General features: G+C 41.3%; 1 protein-coding gene across 3 annotated transcripts in view; it reads right to left on the reverse strand.

Annotated features, from left to right (window-relative positions):
• Positions 1 to 237: 237 nt before the first annotated feature.
• Positions 238 to 18,261, reverse strand: part of TANK (TRAF family member associated NFKB activator) — a 386,559-nt gene continuing 368,535 nt past the window's right edge. For all 3 annotated transcript variants that reach the window (XM_078681664.1, XM_078681665.1, XM_078681666.1), the window contains one exon: positions 238 to 1,923. In XM_078681664.1, the coding sequence (XP_078537790.1) occupies positions 1,744 to 1,923 (180 nt within the window). In that variant the 3' untranslated portion in view covers positions 238 to 1,743. The remainder of the gene's footprint in view (positions 1,924 to 18,261) is intronic.

The following is an 18,261-nucleotide window of genomic DNA, read 5'->3' on the forward strand; positions in this document are numbered from 1 at the left end:
TAGCCAGCAAGAAAGATACGCCCATTAAACATTTTCAGCAGGTAGCATTTGCCAATGATTACACCTTTTCCGAACTGCATACATTTAGTCCCATCAGTCAGGTAAAACTAGTTTTTGCTCATCTGTTTCTCTAAAACCCATTAACGGTTGGAGAGCCAACAAGTAAAGGAAAACGCCATAAAAATAAATTAATATTGCCTTTGTACTTTTTCAACAAATATAGACAACGTAAACGGGTTTTCTATACAACATAGGTTTATTAAAATATAATTTAATACTATATGCAGAAACTGGCCACACAGATACATTTAGCAATGGTAAACATAGTTATTGAGAGGATTTTGAGCAATTAAGTATGCTAAAAATGTATATCTCTGTGCCTATGAAAACAAATGTTACAAATTAAATTAACATCTAAACACCTAATCCAAATGTTTGTTCCTAAACCTGCAAATTACTTGAAAAGTTGCTGTAATGTGTTCGTAATTTCACTGCCGAATGCTTATATTTTCCAAGAAAATGAGTTCCAGCCCTCTTCGAGTATTCGATGCAATACACCAGGCAGAGCAAAAGTCTGGAAGTCTTGTTATTTTAGCTCTCTCCACTAAGTTAATTCTAGTTCAAGTTATTCCTGTAGTCACTACTTTCATTTCATGTGAGCATTTAGATTAATAAGGACAGTTACGTTAAGTGGGCATGTCTCAACAATAACATCTTTTCATTATTCCAATTCTTCTTAACACGTTTTATTAATTTCTAATCCAGTATTCATACACGACTGCACACTCGAGAGCTTTATTCTAAAAAAAGGTTCAGGCTTTGAAATGGAACATATGCATACACATTCTGAACTGGGATTCATTCATGGAATTATTATACACTTTACCTAGGATTTTTGTTACATGGGGCACTATTTAATAACACCCTCTTGTATTCTAACTTAAAGAATAACATTGAGAATATTAAACTTGACTTCTCAGATGTTACATGAGTATATGATTTCAGAACAAAATCTGCTTAACATTGTAAATCCAATGATATTTATATAATATGTTTAATGTATTATGTGATGATATTTCACATGAACATAAAGTATAAATATTACGAGTTTATTCGTTAATGTTTAAAACATTCCCCAACCAGACATAAAAGAATCGATGTGTACTTTTATCAGGCATCAACTGGGTTAAAAATTTTAAGTGCAATGAAGAGTCACTTTGATGCGGCAAAACGAAATACATTTTCCATAAGTACTAAGTTTTGGTTGAATGGAAAGTTATAAATAAATATTAACTGCATTATTCCTAATGTAAAATCATTAGCAGACAAAATCACATCTGTGGTGTTAAGTAAAGAGTGGAAAATTGAAACAGAATCCAGAAAAAAAACTTACATCTAAAAGTTTGGCACCTAAAAAAAAATGCAACAATAGTAGCCATTAAAAATAATTTCGTTTTTCCAGTTGTATCTTACATTCTTAAATCGTTTCATGGAATGGATCACATGATTAAGCTAATTTTGCGTGAGGCAAATTATGGGCGAACGAAAAAAATCATGTCACCCATACCGTTCATAGTAAAAATTACCATGTCTTTCTAGATTACATATTTTAAGCCATAGCTCAATAACTGCAAACATTGTAACATTACAAAAAGCTACATGTACAGTAGAAATTGATGTGGTATTTTAAATCTAAGCATCCCTGCACTGATTGCTTTGCACAGAGGTGTGCCTGGAAAATATTTAAACCTGTTTTTTGAAGTGTGAATTAAGATGTCTAAAGAAATCCCCTCGGGATGTGGAAGACGGCGGGAAAACTGCTTGACAGAATTCGCAGACTCCTGAATCGTTCAGCTCGGATTCTACAAATCCTGGTGCTTGTCGCAAGTCGTCGTCTTTGTCAGGATATGGCTTCCAATAAGCCTGCAAGATAAAAGAGATCTTCATTACATGTGAATAACCATAAACTGTCATATGTGTCCAAAAATAAACTTAACAGAGAAATATATTGCGCCAATGTATTGAGAAATGCACCTCAAATATTTAGAGAGAACAGAAGCATTCCAATACCAACAATGTATTTTGTAAATTGTGTTAATCTTAAGAAGAAAGAAGTCAGCGAAGAAACAGTGCTCTGATTCTTTAGGTTACAGTTTTATACTCTTAGGACAGCAATGGAATAGCCAATGGCCAGTGCACACAGCCGCACATTTTATATTGAATTACCCACAACATCGTCCATGAAAGATTTTGTCTTTGTAAGTAATCCAAACAAGATAACTGCTAAGGATGTGCTGTCACACCATTTTAGAAACTGGGCCACTGTCCTTGTCTCAAAAACTATCTCAGTTCCCATCTCTTGGAAGAGGGTGGCAAGTTCTTATTTTAACTTTGCAAGAATGGGCTAGCTCCAGGCTCCCAAACAAAACATCTCAGAACCAACCTTATATCATGTGTAAATTACACCTAGGCCTAATTTGCATATCCAGTTCCTTGAGTTATGTGTCCATGGAAGCCAACTAAAGTAAACAAGTACGTGGGCATATCAAAGATTCATGGAAAGAGCTTTTTGGCCACTTACATATGCCTAGAATCGGAAAGAAAAAGCTTACAATTGTATCCTCGCATTCACCCAGGTGAAATTCCTCACTGGTGAGCACCGCCTCCGAATATATTCATATGACATTGCAAAGTATTTTTTCATTGTTTATTTATTAAAATTCTAATTGCAAAAATAGTGCTTACAGTGCATACCTTTTGTACATCACACACAAACAGACTCAAATCATGCGTATTTTACTCATGGTGGATGTAATTCTATGGGGGGGGGGCTGCATTTTTTTAACCATCACTAACATATCCATGATAATATCAGTACCACATGCCTTCTTTTTCTAATGAAGAGGAGCTCAGTCACTAAACGGCCTCCACAGTAAAACCGCAGAGACTCGATGTTTTATTACAAAAGTACCCCTCTTTCGTAGCAGGGACCACCATTACGCATTTGAAAAGCCTAAGCAAGCAGATCAGAAAGACATTGGAAATGTCAGATTATAATTATATTCAGCTCTTCCAATGATGACACTATCAATGCAGCAATGTCTGCACATTTGGGTGCATACAATCTTAGATTAATATCTATAGGTAAACAAACACCAACATGTATGTAGTGGAAATATTCGAAACCTCACAGCACCACAACTCTCACCACTTTCAAAGTGGGTGGGGATATTTGAAGAACCGAAAATAGTGTTTAAATATGTCAACAAGGAAACCACATATCAGCATATATCAGTTTTTTCACAGGGACATATTTCCCTTCTTATTGTATTGGGTTTAAAAAAATGTCTTTAAAAAAAGACCATTCTTCTTACTTCATTACCTGTATGTAACAATGACTGCTAGGCTGACCCAAGACAGAAGAACTGTGTGACAGTTCTCTATTAAAAGCACTGCTATGGGGAAAATGGAATCGCATTTCACAGACTCCACAATTCCAGATGCCGCTCTACTCTGATTAACATTTTTTTTTCCCAAAAGCAAAGCAAAAGTTCAATTTTTGAACACTTATTTTCCACTTAAACAATAATATTTATTTACAGTATTACAAGGCCACGGACGGCGGCTTGCTTTCAGAGCTTTCTCATTCTGGTCAACACGTCTTCACCCAATTATGCTCCGTGATTTTAACCCGTCGTCTAAGGTGTAATTGCACCACCTCCCTCTTGTTAACAAAGAAGCTACTTGCTATATGTAGCAGGCGACTGGTGCAAATTGCTTGAAGCCCGCTTAAACACCAGCACACATTTAAATAGCACCACAAAATTCTGAATGTAATTACTCGGACTTGCTACCCACATTGCTAGAAGCTGGCAATTTTAATAACTGTAGTATGTCAATTGATACTCTCACTTGGAGAACAATGAAATATGTGTGAGGACTGAACGGCTGTGAGGAATAACGTCACGATTTTAGAAATAGCTATTATTACAAAAAAAAAATCTGAATAAGGATACACGTAAAGTGATAGTTGTGTATTCAAACACATATTAGTTTTCGTAGAAGGGAGAAATGTATTTCTTTTTTAATGATACCCCTTATGTGAACTGGTAGTGTCAGCACAGAGTACAAAAAGATGAAAATACTTTTTGCAACTGTTTTATATTTACTGTCCAAAGACATTAGAAAAAAAATAATGAAGAGGAGAAGCTTACAATAATTTAAATAAAGACAAATTCATAATGCAGCTAGAAAATATTTGATCCACAAGGTTTACTCTAGTTCATCGGAGTTCAGTATTGAATTGACTAGATGTTCAGTCATTTTGAATAACCTTCAGTGTTCTCCTTGATTATACACATTAGACCACGATTCCAACCTAAAATGGGAAATCGTGCGTCCATTCAACCCCAATGAAGAGCCAGTGCCGCTAGAAGCCAGAATGACAGCTCAAAGAACAATAGCCAATGACAAATGTGGTGATCTGAAGGTCTGAAGCTCGAATCCCAGAAATGCAGCCTCATCCAATGCCATAAATTGGGTACTAATATGTGTTACTTAGAACGCTTAAAAATGGCACAAGTGGTTTTGGTTTTGAAAAAAAAAAATAAAAAAAAATAAATGGCACAAGTGGTGTATAAAACACTATATTAAAAATGATAATTTTTAAAACGACAATTATTTCTGTGGTACAGTTGGTACTGGAGAAGTATTTAACTGAGGGCCATATGTATCAAGCCAAATTGCATTCGTAATCGCCGAAATAAGCAGAATTTCGGCATTTGCGAATGCAATTTGGCCAAATGGTATGTATTAAGCAAATCTGCGTGCACAATAAGAAATCGCAAAATTTGCGATTCCTTATTTTGCGATTGCATTTAAGGAATCGCAAATATTGCGATTCCTTAAATGCAATGTAAGAAGCATTTAAAAAATGCAAATTGGCCTTAAGGAATCGCAAATTACCACCAACTTCAAGTTGGTGGTAATTTGCGAATTCCTTGAAAAATGCACTTTTTTGCATTTTTCAAAGTGCACTGTGAAGCACATACATGTCCTTAGTGCATGTATGTGCACCACATGTGCACCCATGCTAATGTCAGGGGTGAAACAGGGTGTCCTTTGGACACCCCTGCACCCTTGAAATTATTCTCAATTTGCGATTTTCAAATTGCGAATCGCAAAATTGAGAATAACTTCCCATTCATTCCTATAGGCCTCCTGGCCCATAGAAATGAATGGGAAAGTATTCCTTAATTGCGATTCGCAATTTGCTATTCGCAATTAAGGAATACTAAGAATTCGCAAAACAAATGCGAATTTGTACATACATACCAATTTGCCATTCTGAAATAGTGATTTCTTAAAAATCGCTATTTCAGAATCGCAAATGGGTACCTTGATACATATGGCCCTGAATGCTAAAATCAGCTATCAAGTGCACAATACCCTTCCTTACTTTTTTGTATTCCAAACCAAGATTTAACCCATTTCAGAGTAAACTTTACATAAAATGTATTGCGTACCATGCAAGATGCTGGTTATCTACATGTAAGCTCGTTTTCTCAAATTCAAACAATAGCCTATGCAAGTGCTGTCAACTGGGAGACCATCTTCGTTTAAAATCAATGTATCATGATTTCCCATGCACACCTTCATGCCTTTATAATAGAAATTTACATCCACAATTTACATACACGGTCGCCCGCCTACCTTCCGCAAAATGTCTACTTGTATCTTGAAGAAAAGGAGATGTGACTATAAACATTGTGGAAGCCGAATGTAAAAGGATTAATGTTAAGATGAGGCAAATTGACATTATCAACTATTACATGTATTTTTCGCACAAGATAATCACATTATAGACTGTAGAATAACAACTCTCAGCAGGATTGGCACGACTGTCGTTAAAAGGTTGAGTATTCTTGCACCGCTATTGAATCATGAGCTTCGCCTTTTAACAATGATCTTCCTGACGGCCGGAGACAAAATCTTTGGTATAAATTAAACAAGGTAGAATTTAAAGTAAATGGCTCGCTTGCAGGCTCCACTTATACTGCGGCTTGTAAATCATCCTTCTTCAGCCAGTCGTCAACTTAAATGTCCATTAGTTTATAATACTGTAAAGTAAAACAATCTATTATTGGCATTGCCTTAAATCGCCCTTGATTCATTCAAACATTGTAACCTTAAGGAAGTTAATACGGATGATAAATGATTAATAGGCAAGTTTTATTTTTTTATTATTAAGTTATTAATGTTACCACCGTGGCCATGAAACGCGTGTTTTTTTTTCTGGCAGAAGGCCATACACATTTCTCACGTTTGTTTCACTTCCACAATTAAAAAAACACGGCAGTTTTCTTTTTATTAGGCAAGTACTGTTCTGTCACACAAAACGTAGGATACCGAGTCGTCGTCTGCAAGGAGCCGTTCCATTTCTTTGCAACATGTCAATTAAGTAACCTTGCGCCCTGTGCCTTTTGACAGCTCAGCCACCAAATCCCCGGATTTTTTGTGAAGCTGCATACTTCCCTCAAACTTGTAATCACATACCAGCTGTTTCCCCTTGCCTTGCTAGAGAAAGCAAATGCACAATGCGGGGTGCCACCTACTGCAAAATGAATGCACCGGCTAACTAGTAAAGGACCATGCGGGAAAGATAATGGCGAGGGAGAACCTAACAAGCAATTCTGCGGATGTGCTTCCCGTCTCTGCAGGGCTCCAACTAGTAATGCAAGACAATGTTTAATTTGTTTCTTTAAATCAATCACAACTACAGCAGTGGGGAAGTGATGCGTAAAAACGGGGGAAGTGACAAAAAAAACCCTCAGCTGAAACAAGATTTCAAGGAAAACATTCTTTCAATATATATTTTATAACATAGCCAAAAGCCTGAACTCTTTCTTTTCTTTCAACTAACGATTTTGTGTGAAGTTTAAATGGCCGCTTATTCCTCCGCCTCGTGCGCGCGGACTATTTGAATTTAACAAAAAATACATATCAGCATTAAGTAAAACTATTTATGTTACATTTTAATATTTTGTTAAGAACGTTATGGAATAGTTTTAAAGCAAACATTCGAATGAAACACGCACGTACCTCAAAAAACAGTAAAAGTTTAGACTCCCAGTTATCACATTATTTATCCCCAATTATATGAATACACAAAATAAAAGGTGTTCTCCTATCCAGCAGTCAGCATAAACACCCATTTGTATATAAATGAATGTCCCACCCATCTGTCACATCCATGGTCATATTTCCCCAAAAAATTATAAAAACCTGAAATTATAAAAAAAATACATAAAATGTGTATTATTCTAAAATCACAGAAAATTCTTAAAAAAATATCTGAGGGGAACTAACAGCCAGATTCATCATCGGCATGTTTTGCGAGTCTATAATAGCGAATAATAAGTAATCGCTATTACAGACTCGCAAAACAGGATTCATGTAGGAATCGCAATATTCATTGCGATTCCTACAGCTTCCTTATTTGCGATTAGCTAATTGCTAATCACAAATAAGGAATAACTCCCTATTCATTCCTATGGGCCTAAAGGCCCATAGGAATGAATGGGAAGACATATCAATGTGCGAATCGCTATTAGCGATTCACATTTTGATTTTGCTATTTCAAGGGTGCAGGGGTGTCCAATGGACACCCTGTTGCACCCCTGAAATGACATCGGATGCTGGTGTTACGCACACACATGTCCTTGGGACATGTGTGTGTTTAACATACAACTTAGAAAAATGCACTTAAGTGCATTTTTCTAAGTTTCCGCTATTTACCACGAAGTTTGACTTCGCGGTAAATAGCGGCCCAAATTTGCGAATTCGCAGTTTTTAAATGTGTCATGAATTGCATTTAAGGAATCTCAAATAGAGATTCCTTAAATGCAATTCCTCGCAAATTTGCGAATTCTATAATTGCGATTTTTGCATTTGGGATGATGAATCCCAAATGCAAAAATTGCGCTCGCAAAGGGTCAGATTCTCAGAATCTGGCCCTTTGCGAGCCGATTTCACTTTGATGAATCTAGCTGTATATGCTGCAATTGTTACAACGCAAAAACATAAAATGCAACAGTTAATGTAGATACACAAAATTGCATTCTCCAGTGCCTTACTCAAACAATCTTTGGTGACGTTATATTCTACGGTAAGGTAAATATGGACTGCAACTTGATGCATTCTAATCAGTGCGCATTGGTCCTTTCAGATGAATATGGACCACAATGGCAAGCGGGTGAGATATTTGCTTTGTTGAGCTTCCAAATGTGGAGCACAAATGTAAGTGGCCAGGTTCACATTTGACGTCTGGTCAGGCAAGCGTTAGCAAATAACAGCATTTTGTGTCTCACTCTATGTTCAGCTGTTCCGCTAGTGTGTTAAGTCGGCTGCCCAATTCAAAATGAGGAAAATCTGGTAGCATGGTGGAATTCTCTTGGTTGTAATTTTAAGGTTTGGCCTAGATTGGGGGCATGACTTGGCGGATCTACCTGATAAAGCAATAGAATTCAAACAATCTTGTAGGTTTCTGGAGTTTCACATAACCCTGCATTTAGTTGCCCAAAAAGCCAACAGATTTACTGTTGTCAAAAGGCATGATGAATTTCATTTCAACGGTGGGAATGAGGAGGTAACATCGCAATACTTACTGATGGTGTAAGGGAAAGGGTTTCCTGTGCGAAAAAAATAGATATATGTATTTCTGTAAATTTTACAAAGCTTGCCCTTCATCTACTAAAGGCCTGGAGGTCAAGTGACCTGCTGTGACCTACCCGTTATCACCCCAAGGCACAAATAATGCACCCACAAGCGCTCCCATCATAAAAGGAATTTGAAGACTGCCAATCCCTCACAAAGAGGAACATTGGCGCTTCACACAATCACACGCAGACTGTGGTCAGATTACTGACCACAGACATACCCCATAACCACACCAGCAATTCAATAAACACACACCTGAACCTTTCCACCACAAAAATGAATTAAAACACCAATTCCTATTGCAGCACCTAACCACACACTTTCACCACAACGAGCCACCTGCAGTACAGAAATTATGTGACTAGATATGACGTGCTGTATTGCAGCCACAGAAGCGCCAAGACCTTCCCAACACAAAATGATGCTTTAGAACTTCCAGCCCTTGAAAATATACTGTAGTTATCATGTTTCCCTGTAAATCTCAGAGTAGCTGTATATGTTCCAGTTTCTAGACCTTTCTATAAAATGTAGGTGGAACCACATGATATAATTTTATTACTCGCTTAAGTATAATTTTGCAAGTATGTTCTGCCAACATTTAAAAATCCCATTTATGTCTGTATTTATCGCAGGGAACTTGGAGGTTCTAGAGTCCCACATTTTTCTAACAAGCCAGTCATTTACCTTCACTGGATAACTCATATCCTAGAAAAATTACATTTAAGAAACATTTTAATTTCTTGAAATTCCTTTTGTATCCTGCTTCTCTTAGAGCAGTAACTATTTCATCAATGTGTTGTAAGGATTATGTTACTTACCCTGTAAGCATCTGTATGTGGCATGTAGTGCTGTAGATTCACATTCTGTGCATACTCCTGCCATCTAGTGTTGGGTTCGGAATTGCACCATTTGTTTTTCTTCAAAGAACTATTAGAATAATTGTTTCAAGTCATGAGGTAGAGTGACTCCTTCTCTCGGTGATACTGCGCATGGGCATTGACTCTTTTGTTAGACTGTTTTCCCACAGGAGGATGAGAAAAGAGTGTAAAAAATGAGTAAAAAATAGAGATGGCTATGCTAATACGTGAATATATGATAGTGATGTGTAAAACATTACTGCAACTACCACAATTGTCCGGGAATGAAGGAGGGCACCTGTGAATCTACAGAACTACATGTCACAAACAAATGCTTACAGGGCAAGTAACATAATCCATTTGATAGCATGGTGGCTGCAGATACACATGCTCTGCATAGACTGTAAAGCAGTCCCTCCTTTAAAGTAGTGGCTAGCATGTGGTAACAAAAGGGGATGATGGACGGAGCGTTTAAACAAAACAAACACTCACCCCAGTCAACTGATCAGGGTTTAATCCATCACCATTCTTTAGTTCACTCAGCCACCCCAGTTCAGACATGGCCATATGCAAATCAGTCTGACCCTGTGCCTCATGGGAACAGTCCAGCCAGAACTGCCAAGCCATGTCTTCCCTGGACCGGAAACAAGCATCCTGGGACCGGTTTCGGATTCATAATCCTCATCAGCCAGGCTATCTTGAATCCAGTGGCCAAGTGAACAAGGGACTCACGTCTGAGCATACCCTGCTACACTTAGGGCGAACAAAGCGATACAAAAGGGGATGATGGACGGAGCGTTTAAACAAATCAAACACTCACCCCCAGTCAACTGATCTGGGTTTAATCCATCACCATTCTTTAGTTCACTCAGCCACCCCAGTTCAGACATGGCTATATGCAAACCAGTCTGACCCTGTGCCTCATGGGAACAGTCCAGCCCGAACTGCCAAGCCATGTCTTCCCTGGACCGGAAACAAGCATCCTGGGACCGGTTTCGGATTCATAATCCTCATCAGCCAGGCTATCTTGAATCCAGTGGCCAAGTGAACAAGGGACTCACGTCTGAGCATACCCTGCCACACTTATGGCGGCCAAAAGCGGTACAAAAGGGAGGTGGTAGTGGACGGAGCATCTGAACCAATGAAACACTCACACCCAGTCAAAAGACCTGGGTTTAATCCATCACCGTTCTTTAGCCTACTCTGCCACCCCAGTTCAGACATGGCTATGTGCAAATCAGTCAGACGTGAGTCCCTTGCTCACTTTGCCACTGGATTCAAGCAAGCCGGGCTGAAGGCGGCTGAAATGCCAGAAACCGGTCCTCGGAAGCTTGTTTCCGGTCCAGGGAAGTCATGGCTTGGCAGTTCGGGCTGGACTGTTCCCATGAGGCACAGGGTCAGACTGATTTGCATATGGCCATATCTGAACTGGGGTGGCAGAATGGGCTAAAGAACGGTGATGGATTAAACCCAGATCTGTTGACTGGGTGCGAGTGTTTGATTGGTTCAGATGCTCCGTCCATCACCACCCCCTTTTGTACTACTTTGTTCGCCATAAGTTGGCAGGGTATGCTCAGACGTGAGTCCCCTTCTCACTTTGCCACTGCATTCAAGCAAGCCGGGCTGAAGACGGCTGAAATGCCAGAAACCGGTCATCGGAAGCTTGTTTCCGGTCCAGGGAAGTCATGGCTTGGCAGTTCGGGCTGGACTGTTCCCATGAGGCACAGGGTCAGACTGATTTGCATATGGCCATATCTGAACTGGGGTGGCAGAATGGGCTAAAGAACAGTGATGGATTAAACCCAGATCTGTTGACTGGGTGTGAGTGTTTGATTGGTTCAGATGCTCCGTCCATCACCACCCCCTTTTGTACTACTTTGTTGGCCATAAGTTGGCAGGGTATGCTCAGACGTGAGTCCCTTGCTCACTTTGCCACTGGATTCAAGCAAGCCGGGCTGAAGACGGCTGAAATGCCAGAAACCGGTCATCGGAAGCTTGTTTCCGGTCCAGGGAAGTCATGGCTTGGCAGTTCGGGCTGGACTGTTCCCATGAGGCACAGGGTCAGACTGATTTGCATATGGCCATATCTGAACTGGGGTGGCAGAATGGGCTAAAGAACGGTGATGGATTAAACCCAGATCTGTTGACTGGGTGTGAGTGTTTGATTGGTTCAGATGCTCCGTCCATCACCACCCCCTTTTGTACTACTTTGTTCGCCATAAGTTGGCAGGGTATGCTCAGACGTGAGTCCCTTGCTCACTTTGCCACTGGATTCAAGCAAGCCGGGCTGAAGACGGCTGAAATACCAGAAACCGGTCCTCGGAAGCTTGTTTCCGGTCCAGGGAAGTCATGGCTTGGCAGTTCGGGCTGGACTGTTCCCATGAGGCACAGGGTCAGACTGATTTGCATATGGCCATATCTGAACTGGGGTGGCAGAATGGGCTAAAGAACGGTGATGGATTAAACCCATATCTGTTGACTGGGTGTGAGTGTTTGATTGGTTCAGATGCTCCGTCCATCACCACCCCCTTTCGTACTAGCATGTGGTAACTGCAGTAGTTTGAAAGAGTTCATAGCACTGCCTAACCTACTTTGGCTTGCTGGTGTGCGAAAACTCTCACACAGTAGTGTTTAGTTAATGTGTGTGGTGTAGCTACTTTACAAATATCAGCTATTGGAATATTTTCTAAAAATACCATAGTTGCTCCTTTTTTTCGAGTGGAATGTGCTCTAGGAGTTACAAGTAAAGGTCTCTTGGCTTTAATGTAACAAGTTTGAATGCATTTCACAGACCACCTAGCTATACCTGATTTGAATAAAGGGTTGTTTGGATGACGTTGAGAAAAAGCTACAAAGAGTTGTTGTTTTTTTCTGAAAATGTTAGTTCTATTATGTAGAACATAGGTGCTCTTAACATCTATAGTATGAAGAGATCTTTCTGCAACAGAATCAGGGTTAGAGAAAAAAAACAGGAAGCTCAATATATTGATTGAGGTGAAACTTGGAAACTACTTTAGGTAGGAATTTAGGATCAGTATGAAGAACCAGTTTGTCTTTACGTATTTGACAAAAAGGTTCTTCTAAGGTTAATGTCTGGAGCTCACCAATGCGCCTGAGGGAGATCATGGCAACTAAAAACACCACTTCCCATGAGAGAAATTGAAGAGAGCATGAATGCAAAGGCTCAAGAGGAGGACCCATGAGCCTTGTAAGTACAATATTTGAGTTCCAAGAGGATGTTGGAGGAACACAAGGTGGAATTACTCGTTTAAGCCCTTCCATGAATGCTTTAATGACTACAGTCCTGAAGAGAGATAGATGCTGTCTATTTTGTAGATAGGCAGCTATAGTAACAAGATGCAATCTAATGGAAGTATATGCTAAATTGGATTTTTGTAAAGGAAGAAAATAACAAGTAATATCCTGTAGTGTGGCTCTGAGGGGATTTATTTGTTTAGGATGACAATAATAAACAAAACGTGCCTATTTTGCAGCATAACATGCTCTAGTTGTGGGTATGCATGCTTGCTTAAGAATGTCCATACATTCTGTTGGTAACTTTGGGTAACCAAATTCTAAGACCTCAAGTACCAGATCGCTAGGTTGAACATCTTGGAGTGTGGATGCCTGATTTGTCCGTTGTCCTGAGTGAGAAGGTCTGGCCTGCTGGGGATATTCTGGTGTGGGACTAGTGAGAGATCCAGTAAGATTGTGAACCTGGGTTGATGTGCACAGGTGGGAGCTACAAGGATCATTGATAATGATGTTTGCCTAAGTTTCCAAACAAGAAATGGAATTAGAGGGAGAGGTGGAAAAGCGTAGGTAAACATCCCTGACCAACTCATCCATAGTGTGTTGCCCTTGGATAGCGGGTGGGGGAAACTGGAGGAGAAGTTTTAGCTTTTTGTGTTTTTAGCTGTGACAAATGAGCATAATTGAGGAAATGCCCACTTTTGAAAGAATGGAAGTAGAACTTGTGGATTGAGTTCATATTCGTGAGTTTGCTGGTGGGTCCTGCCAAACAGGTCCGCATGAATGTTCTCCATTCCTAGCAGATATTCCGCCAAGAGATGACTGTGATGCTGAGGAGCCCAATTCCATATGGTCTGATCACGGTGTGACAGTTGAGATGACCGTGTTCCCCCATTTTTTAGATAGCACATGGCTATCATATTGTCAGTGCAGACTAGAACAACTTTGTGTGAGAGATTAGGAAAGAAAGCTATCAGTGCTAGGGAAAACTGCCTGAAGTTCCCAGTTGTTGAAGTGAAGAGATTGTTGTCTGGCATCCCACAGACCTTGTATTGTTAGATTTTTGAGATGCGCACCACAGGCTGTTTTTGATGCGTCTGTGGTTAGGTCTCATCTTAAAAAAAACAACACCGATCCCTCATAGTTAAAGAACTTCCGACCTATCTCCCTTCTCCCGCTACGGCTAAAATCCTGGAGAAATTCATCAAGGTTGAGCTGATGAAACACATTGAATCCCAGGAAATCCTTGACAGCCCTCAGAACGGTTTTCGTGCCGGTCACAGCACCAAAACCTCCCTAGTAGCAGCCACAGACTGTATCCGCACACAGGTTGACCAAGGCGGATCTGCAGAGCTGATTTTGCTCGACCTTTCGGCAGCATCCGATACCATCTCCCCAGTGCACACAATCTAGCGACTGCAGGAAGCAGGAGTTACAGGAAGGAATCTGCAGCTTCTCCACTCTTTCATGACTGGCAGATCTCTTTTCGTCAGGTGTGGAGGCTTTAGAGCAAAGGCCTTCGGCCTTCTCTGTAGGGTCCCCCAGGGATCTTCGCTTAGCTCCACTTTTTGTAACCTCTACGTGACCCCTCTAGTGGAGTTGGTGGGAACTTTCGGTTTCCAGGTGCTCTCCTACGCTGATGAAACACAAATCATTGTTTCCATAACAAATGATCTGCAATCAGTTGCCCGAAAGTTTAATCAATGTATGTCTAGCATTATATGCTTGCCGAAGGACAATTCATTAAAGATCAATGAGGACAAAACCGAAGTGCTAGTTTTTGGACCATAGAATTGCATTTGGTCTCATGCCTGGTGGCCTGCAGATTGCAGTCCCCTTCCTGTACCGGTCAAAACTGCAAAAAATCTGGGGGTCATTTTTGATGTCCAGGTTGGCCGTACAGTCAGCACTTGCTTCTACATCTTAAAAACTCTGAGGAAAGTACTGCCTTATATTCCACCTGAACTGCGTCAGCCTACTATCATCGCAATATTCACCTCCCATCTCGGCTACTGCAACGCTCTGTACCTCAACATCAACACAGAATCCCTGAACAAGCTTCAGGTAGTACAGAACGCTGCGACAAGGCTGATTCTTAACATACCGAAGTATTAGTCAGCCAGGGAAGGAATTCAAGCCTTGCATTGGCTCTCCATCAGGAAGCGCATTTCTTTCAAGATCTTGGGTATGGTGTACAAGTCTATGCACAGCAAGGGCTCATCACACTTAAAAACCATGTTTCAATGGTACAATCCATGAAGGACCTCGAGATCCTCCACACAAAAAAACCTGGTTTCTCCCAGATTTCACACGTCCAGATGGGCTGGTTGCTCCCTCTCTGTGGCAGCTGCCAAACCCTGGAACTCCTTGCCCCCTTCCATTTCCAAGGCGGACTCTCTTCCGGTCTTCTAGTAACTTTTGTAAACCTGTTCATTTGCCCCTTAGCTGGATGTTGGTACTTTTTCCTCCTCCTGCGTTCGCTTAGCGCCTTGACACCCGTAGGTATAAGTGCGCTATATACATATTATCATATCCTATAATGATTTGAGGCACTGGGTCCAAAAAAGGCCACACCTTCAATTGATTGTTGGCATTCCACCATTGCAGAGAACGGTGAGTGTGGCGGTCTAGCAACAGTAGATCCTGTAGATGGCCCTGTGCTTGAGACCACTGGCGAGAGAGACACTGTTGCAGTGGGCACATGTGTAGTCTTGCATGTGGAACTATGGCACTGCAAGACGCCATAATTCCCAGTAAACGCAGGAGAGTCCGAACTGTGTGAGTGTTGTTCAACTGGAAGTGAGATAGAGTTGTTGAAAAATGTTGTATCAAAGCCAGATTAGGATATGTGAACACCCAACTGTGTTTTGAGCGTTGCCCCTAAGGATGGCTGAATTTAATGAATTTAAAGAGGTTGAAAGTGAGGTTTGGGGATACTGATGGGCAACCCCAAGCTGGGTAGTAGATCTACAGTCAACTAAATGTGTTGTTGACATTGGTGATGAGTGCTGCTTTGATGAGCTAGTCATCTAGCTATGGGAATACATGAACATCTTGTCATATTAAGTGTGCTGTCACTACTGCCAAGCACTTTGTGAAGATGCAAGGAGTGGTCATGACTTTAAACGGAAGTATTCTGAATTGGTATACTTATCCTGGTATGATGAACCTGAGGTATTTTCGATGAGCAAGGTGTATGGGTATGTGAAAGTAAGTGTCCTTTCGTTCCAGTTTGGCCATAACGTCGCCTTGTGGTAAGAGGGCGAATGACATTCTGCAGCGTGACTATGTGAAAATGTTCTTAGAGGATATAATAATTGAGGGGCCTGAGATCTAAGATTGGTCTTAAGGACCCATCCTTTTTTAGCATGAGGAAATATAGGGAGTATACTCCTGTGCCCTGTTGGCGAATAAGAACTGGTTCTATTGCGCCTTTGAGGAGTGGGGCTCAGACGTCGTGTTTGAGAAGTGCTAGGTGATCCTGAGATAACTTGTGAGCGTGAGGTGCAAAATTGGGTGGCATGGTAATGAGCTCCAGACAGTAACCATGTTGGATAATGGCTAGTACCCATTGGTCTGTGGTGATGGATTACCAGACTGGATGGAAAAATGGAAGTCCTCCCGCGACAGGTATTGTGTGGTTGGTGTGTGGAAAGGGTGAGGCAATCACTGTTTGGTAGTGGAGGATGCTCCACAGGTGGAAGCACCTCTGCCTCTGCCCCTATTGTTACCACCTTTAAAGAAGCCCCTGAAAAAAAACCTTGGAGAAAGCGTATTGGCCCTGCTTCTGTTGGGAAGTGAAACCTCTAGATGTATTAGTCCGCAAGGTGCCCATGGCCGTAGCTGTATTTGTATCTCTTCGCATTTTACCTAGGGTGGTTTCCACCTGAGGACCAAAGAGATGTTACTTGTCAAAAGGCATATTAAGAACCACTTGTTGCACTTCTAGCTTAAATCAGGAGCACCTGAGCCAAGCGTGATGCCTGAGGAAGACACTGGTGACCCCAGTCTTAGTGCCCTAGGAGGGTCTGGGAGCTGACAACAAGTTAGTGGTTAGCTGCTTGAGCCCCTAGCTGTTTGGCTGCTGCATCAATATGCTTTCTCTCTTTTTCAGGGGGTGGCGTATCTCCAGATGCTTGACTATTACGAGCAGTGGGGGCAGCTATAGAGTCTGGTGGAAACTGACCGCGTATGAATAGAGGGTCCGATGGAGTGGATTTATATTTTTTATCCACATGTGGAGTAATAATGACCCTAGCACGGATGGGTTCTTTGAACATATCCTCAGTGTGGCACAACATACCAGGGAGCATACGTAAATACTGCGTGTCCTTGTGTGTAGAAGACAGGGTGTCAAAAAGGAAATCTTCCTCTAAGGATTCTTTATGTAATCGGACACCATGGTAGGTAGTTATCCTGTCAATAACCTGTTGGTAGGCACTAGCATCCTCTGGAGGGGAGGGTCTAGCTGGATATCATTATGAATCATGGGATCAGTATCATAAGTATCCCATGGATCTGGGTCTCCTAATGAGTCCCCCATGCCCGTGTGTATGATCTAGGTGAACCTGGAGGTGTACCATCTATGGAGATGCACGAGAGGAAGGAGGAGATGGTGGAGGTGGGGATGGCGGTGGCAGAGGAGGAGGTGGAGGTGGAGGTGGGGGAAGAGGAGGTTGTGAATGATGAGTAGGACTGGTAGCAGTGTCCTTTGACCTGTTGGTTTGTGGCACAGGAATATCCAAATCCTCCTCAAAAGTCAATTGTCTCTTTGGTGAAGGGAAGGCAACTCTTCTTCTAGTTCCTTGTTGAATGTGGGTTTTCTTTTATTGAACATCCATAGATTTGAGTTTAGGTTCAACAGGAGACATGGAAACTGTGGAATGTTTTAAAATGTTCGGCTCCGATGATTTTGTAACCGAAGAGTGCTTCAAGGATTTAGGTATGGCAGGTTTTGGAACCGAAGATTGGGAAGCAGAAAGATGTTTTTTGGTTAGCACCAAGACGGAAGCAATCAGAGGCCGGGTCGGCACTGAAGGCTCGGAGGACATCGATGTATGTGCCTGATCCAAAGTTGATACCAAGGATTTAACCTAGGTAGATAGTTGTGTCATGGCCAAATGGCAGAGACGGTCATGCGATCTCTAGAAATGGAAAGGGTGAAGATTTGGAAGACTTTTTAGGTGGAGGGACAAGGTAAGGGTCGATAGTACTCATACGCTGCCCAAGTGTCAGGTTGTACCACAATTTGTCCCAAATCTCTAAGACGGAAATCGCCTTGATAGACAGCGGCTCCTCTTCTTCCTCTGCAACATGCTCTTACTGGACATGCTCTTTTCCGAAAACGTCACAAGTGTCGTCTTTGGAGCAACAAGACATTTTCAGCAAGAGCGCCCTCCGATCCCAGAGAGTATTTTTCGAGTGGGAAGACTTT

Source organism: Lissotriton helveticus, chromosome 3_1 (genome assembly GCF_964261635.1).
Source record: "Lissotriton helveticus chromosome 3_1, aLisHel1.1, whole genome shotgun sequence".
Taxonomy (NCBI): Eukaryota; Metazoa; Chordata; class Amphibia; order Caudata; family Salamandridae; genus Lissotriton; species Lissotriton helveticus.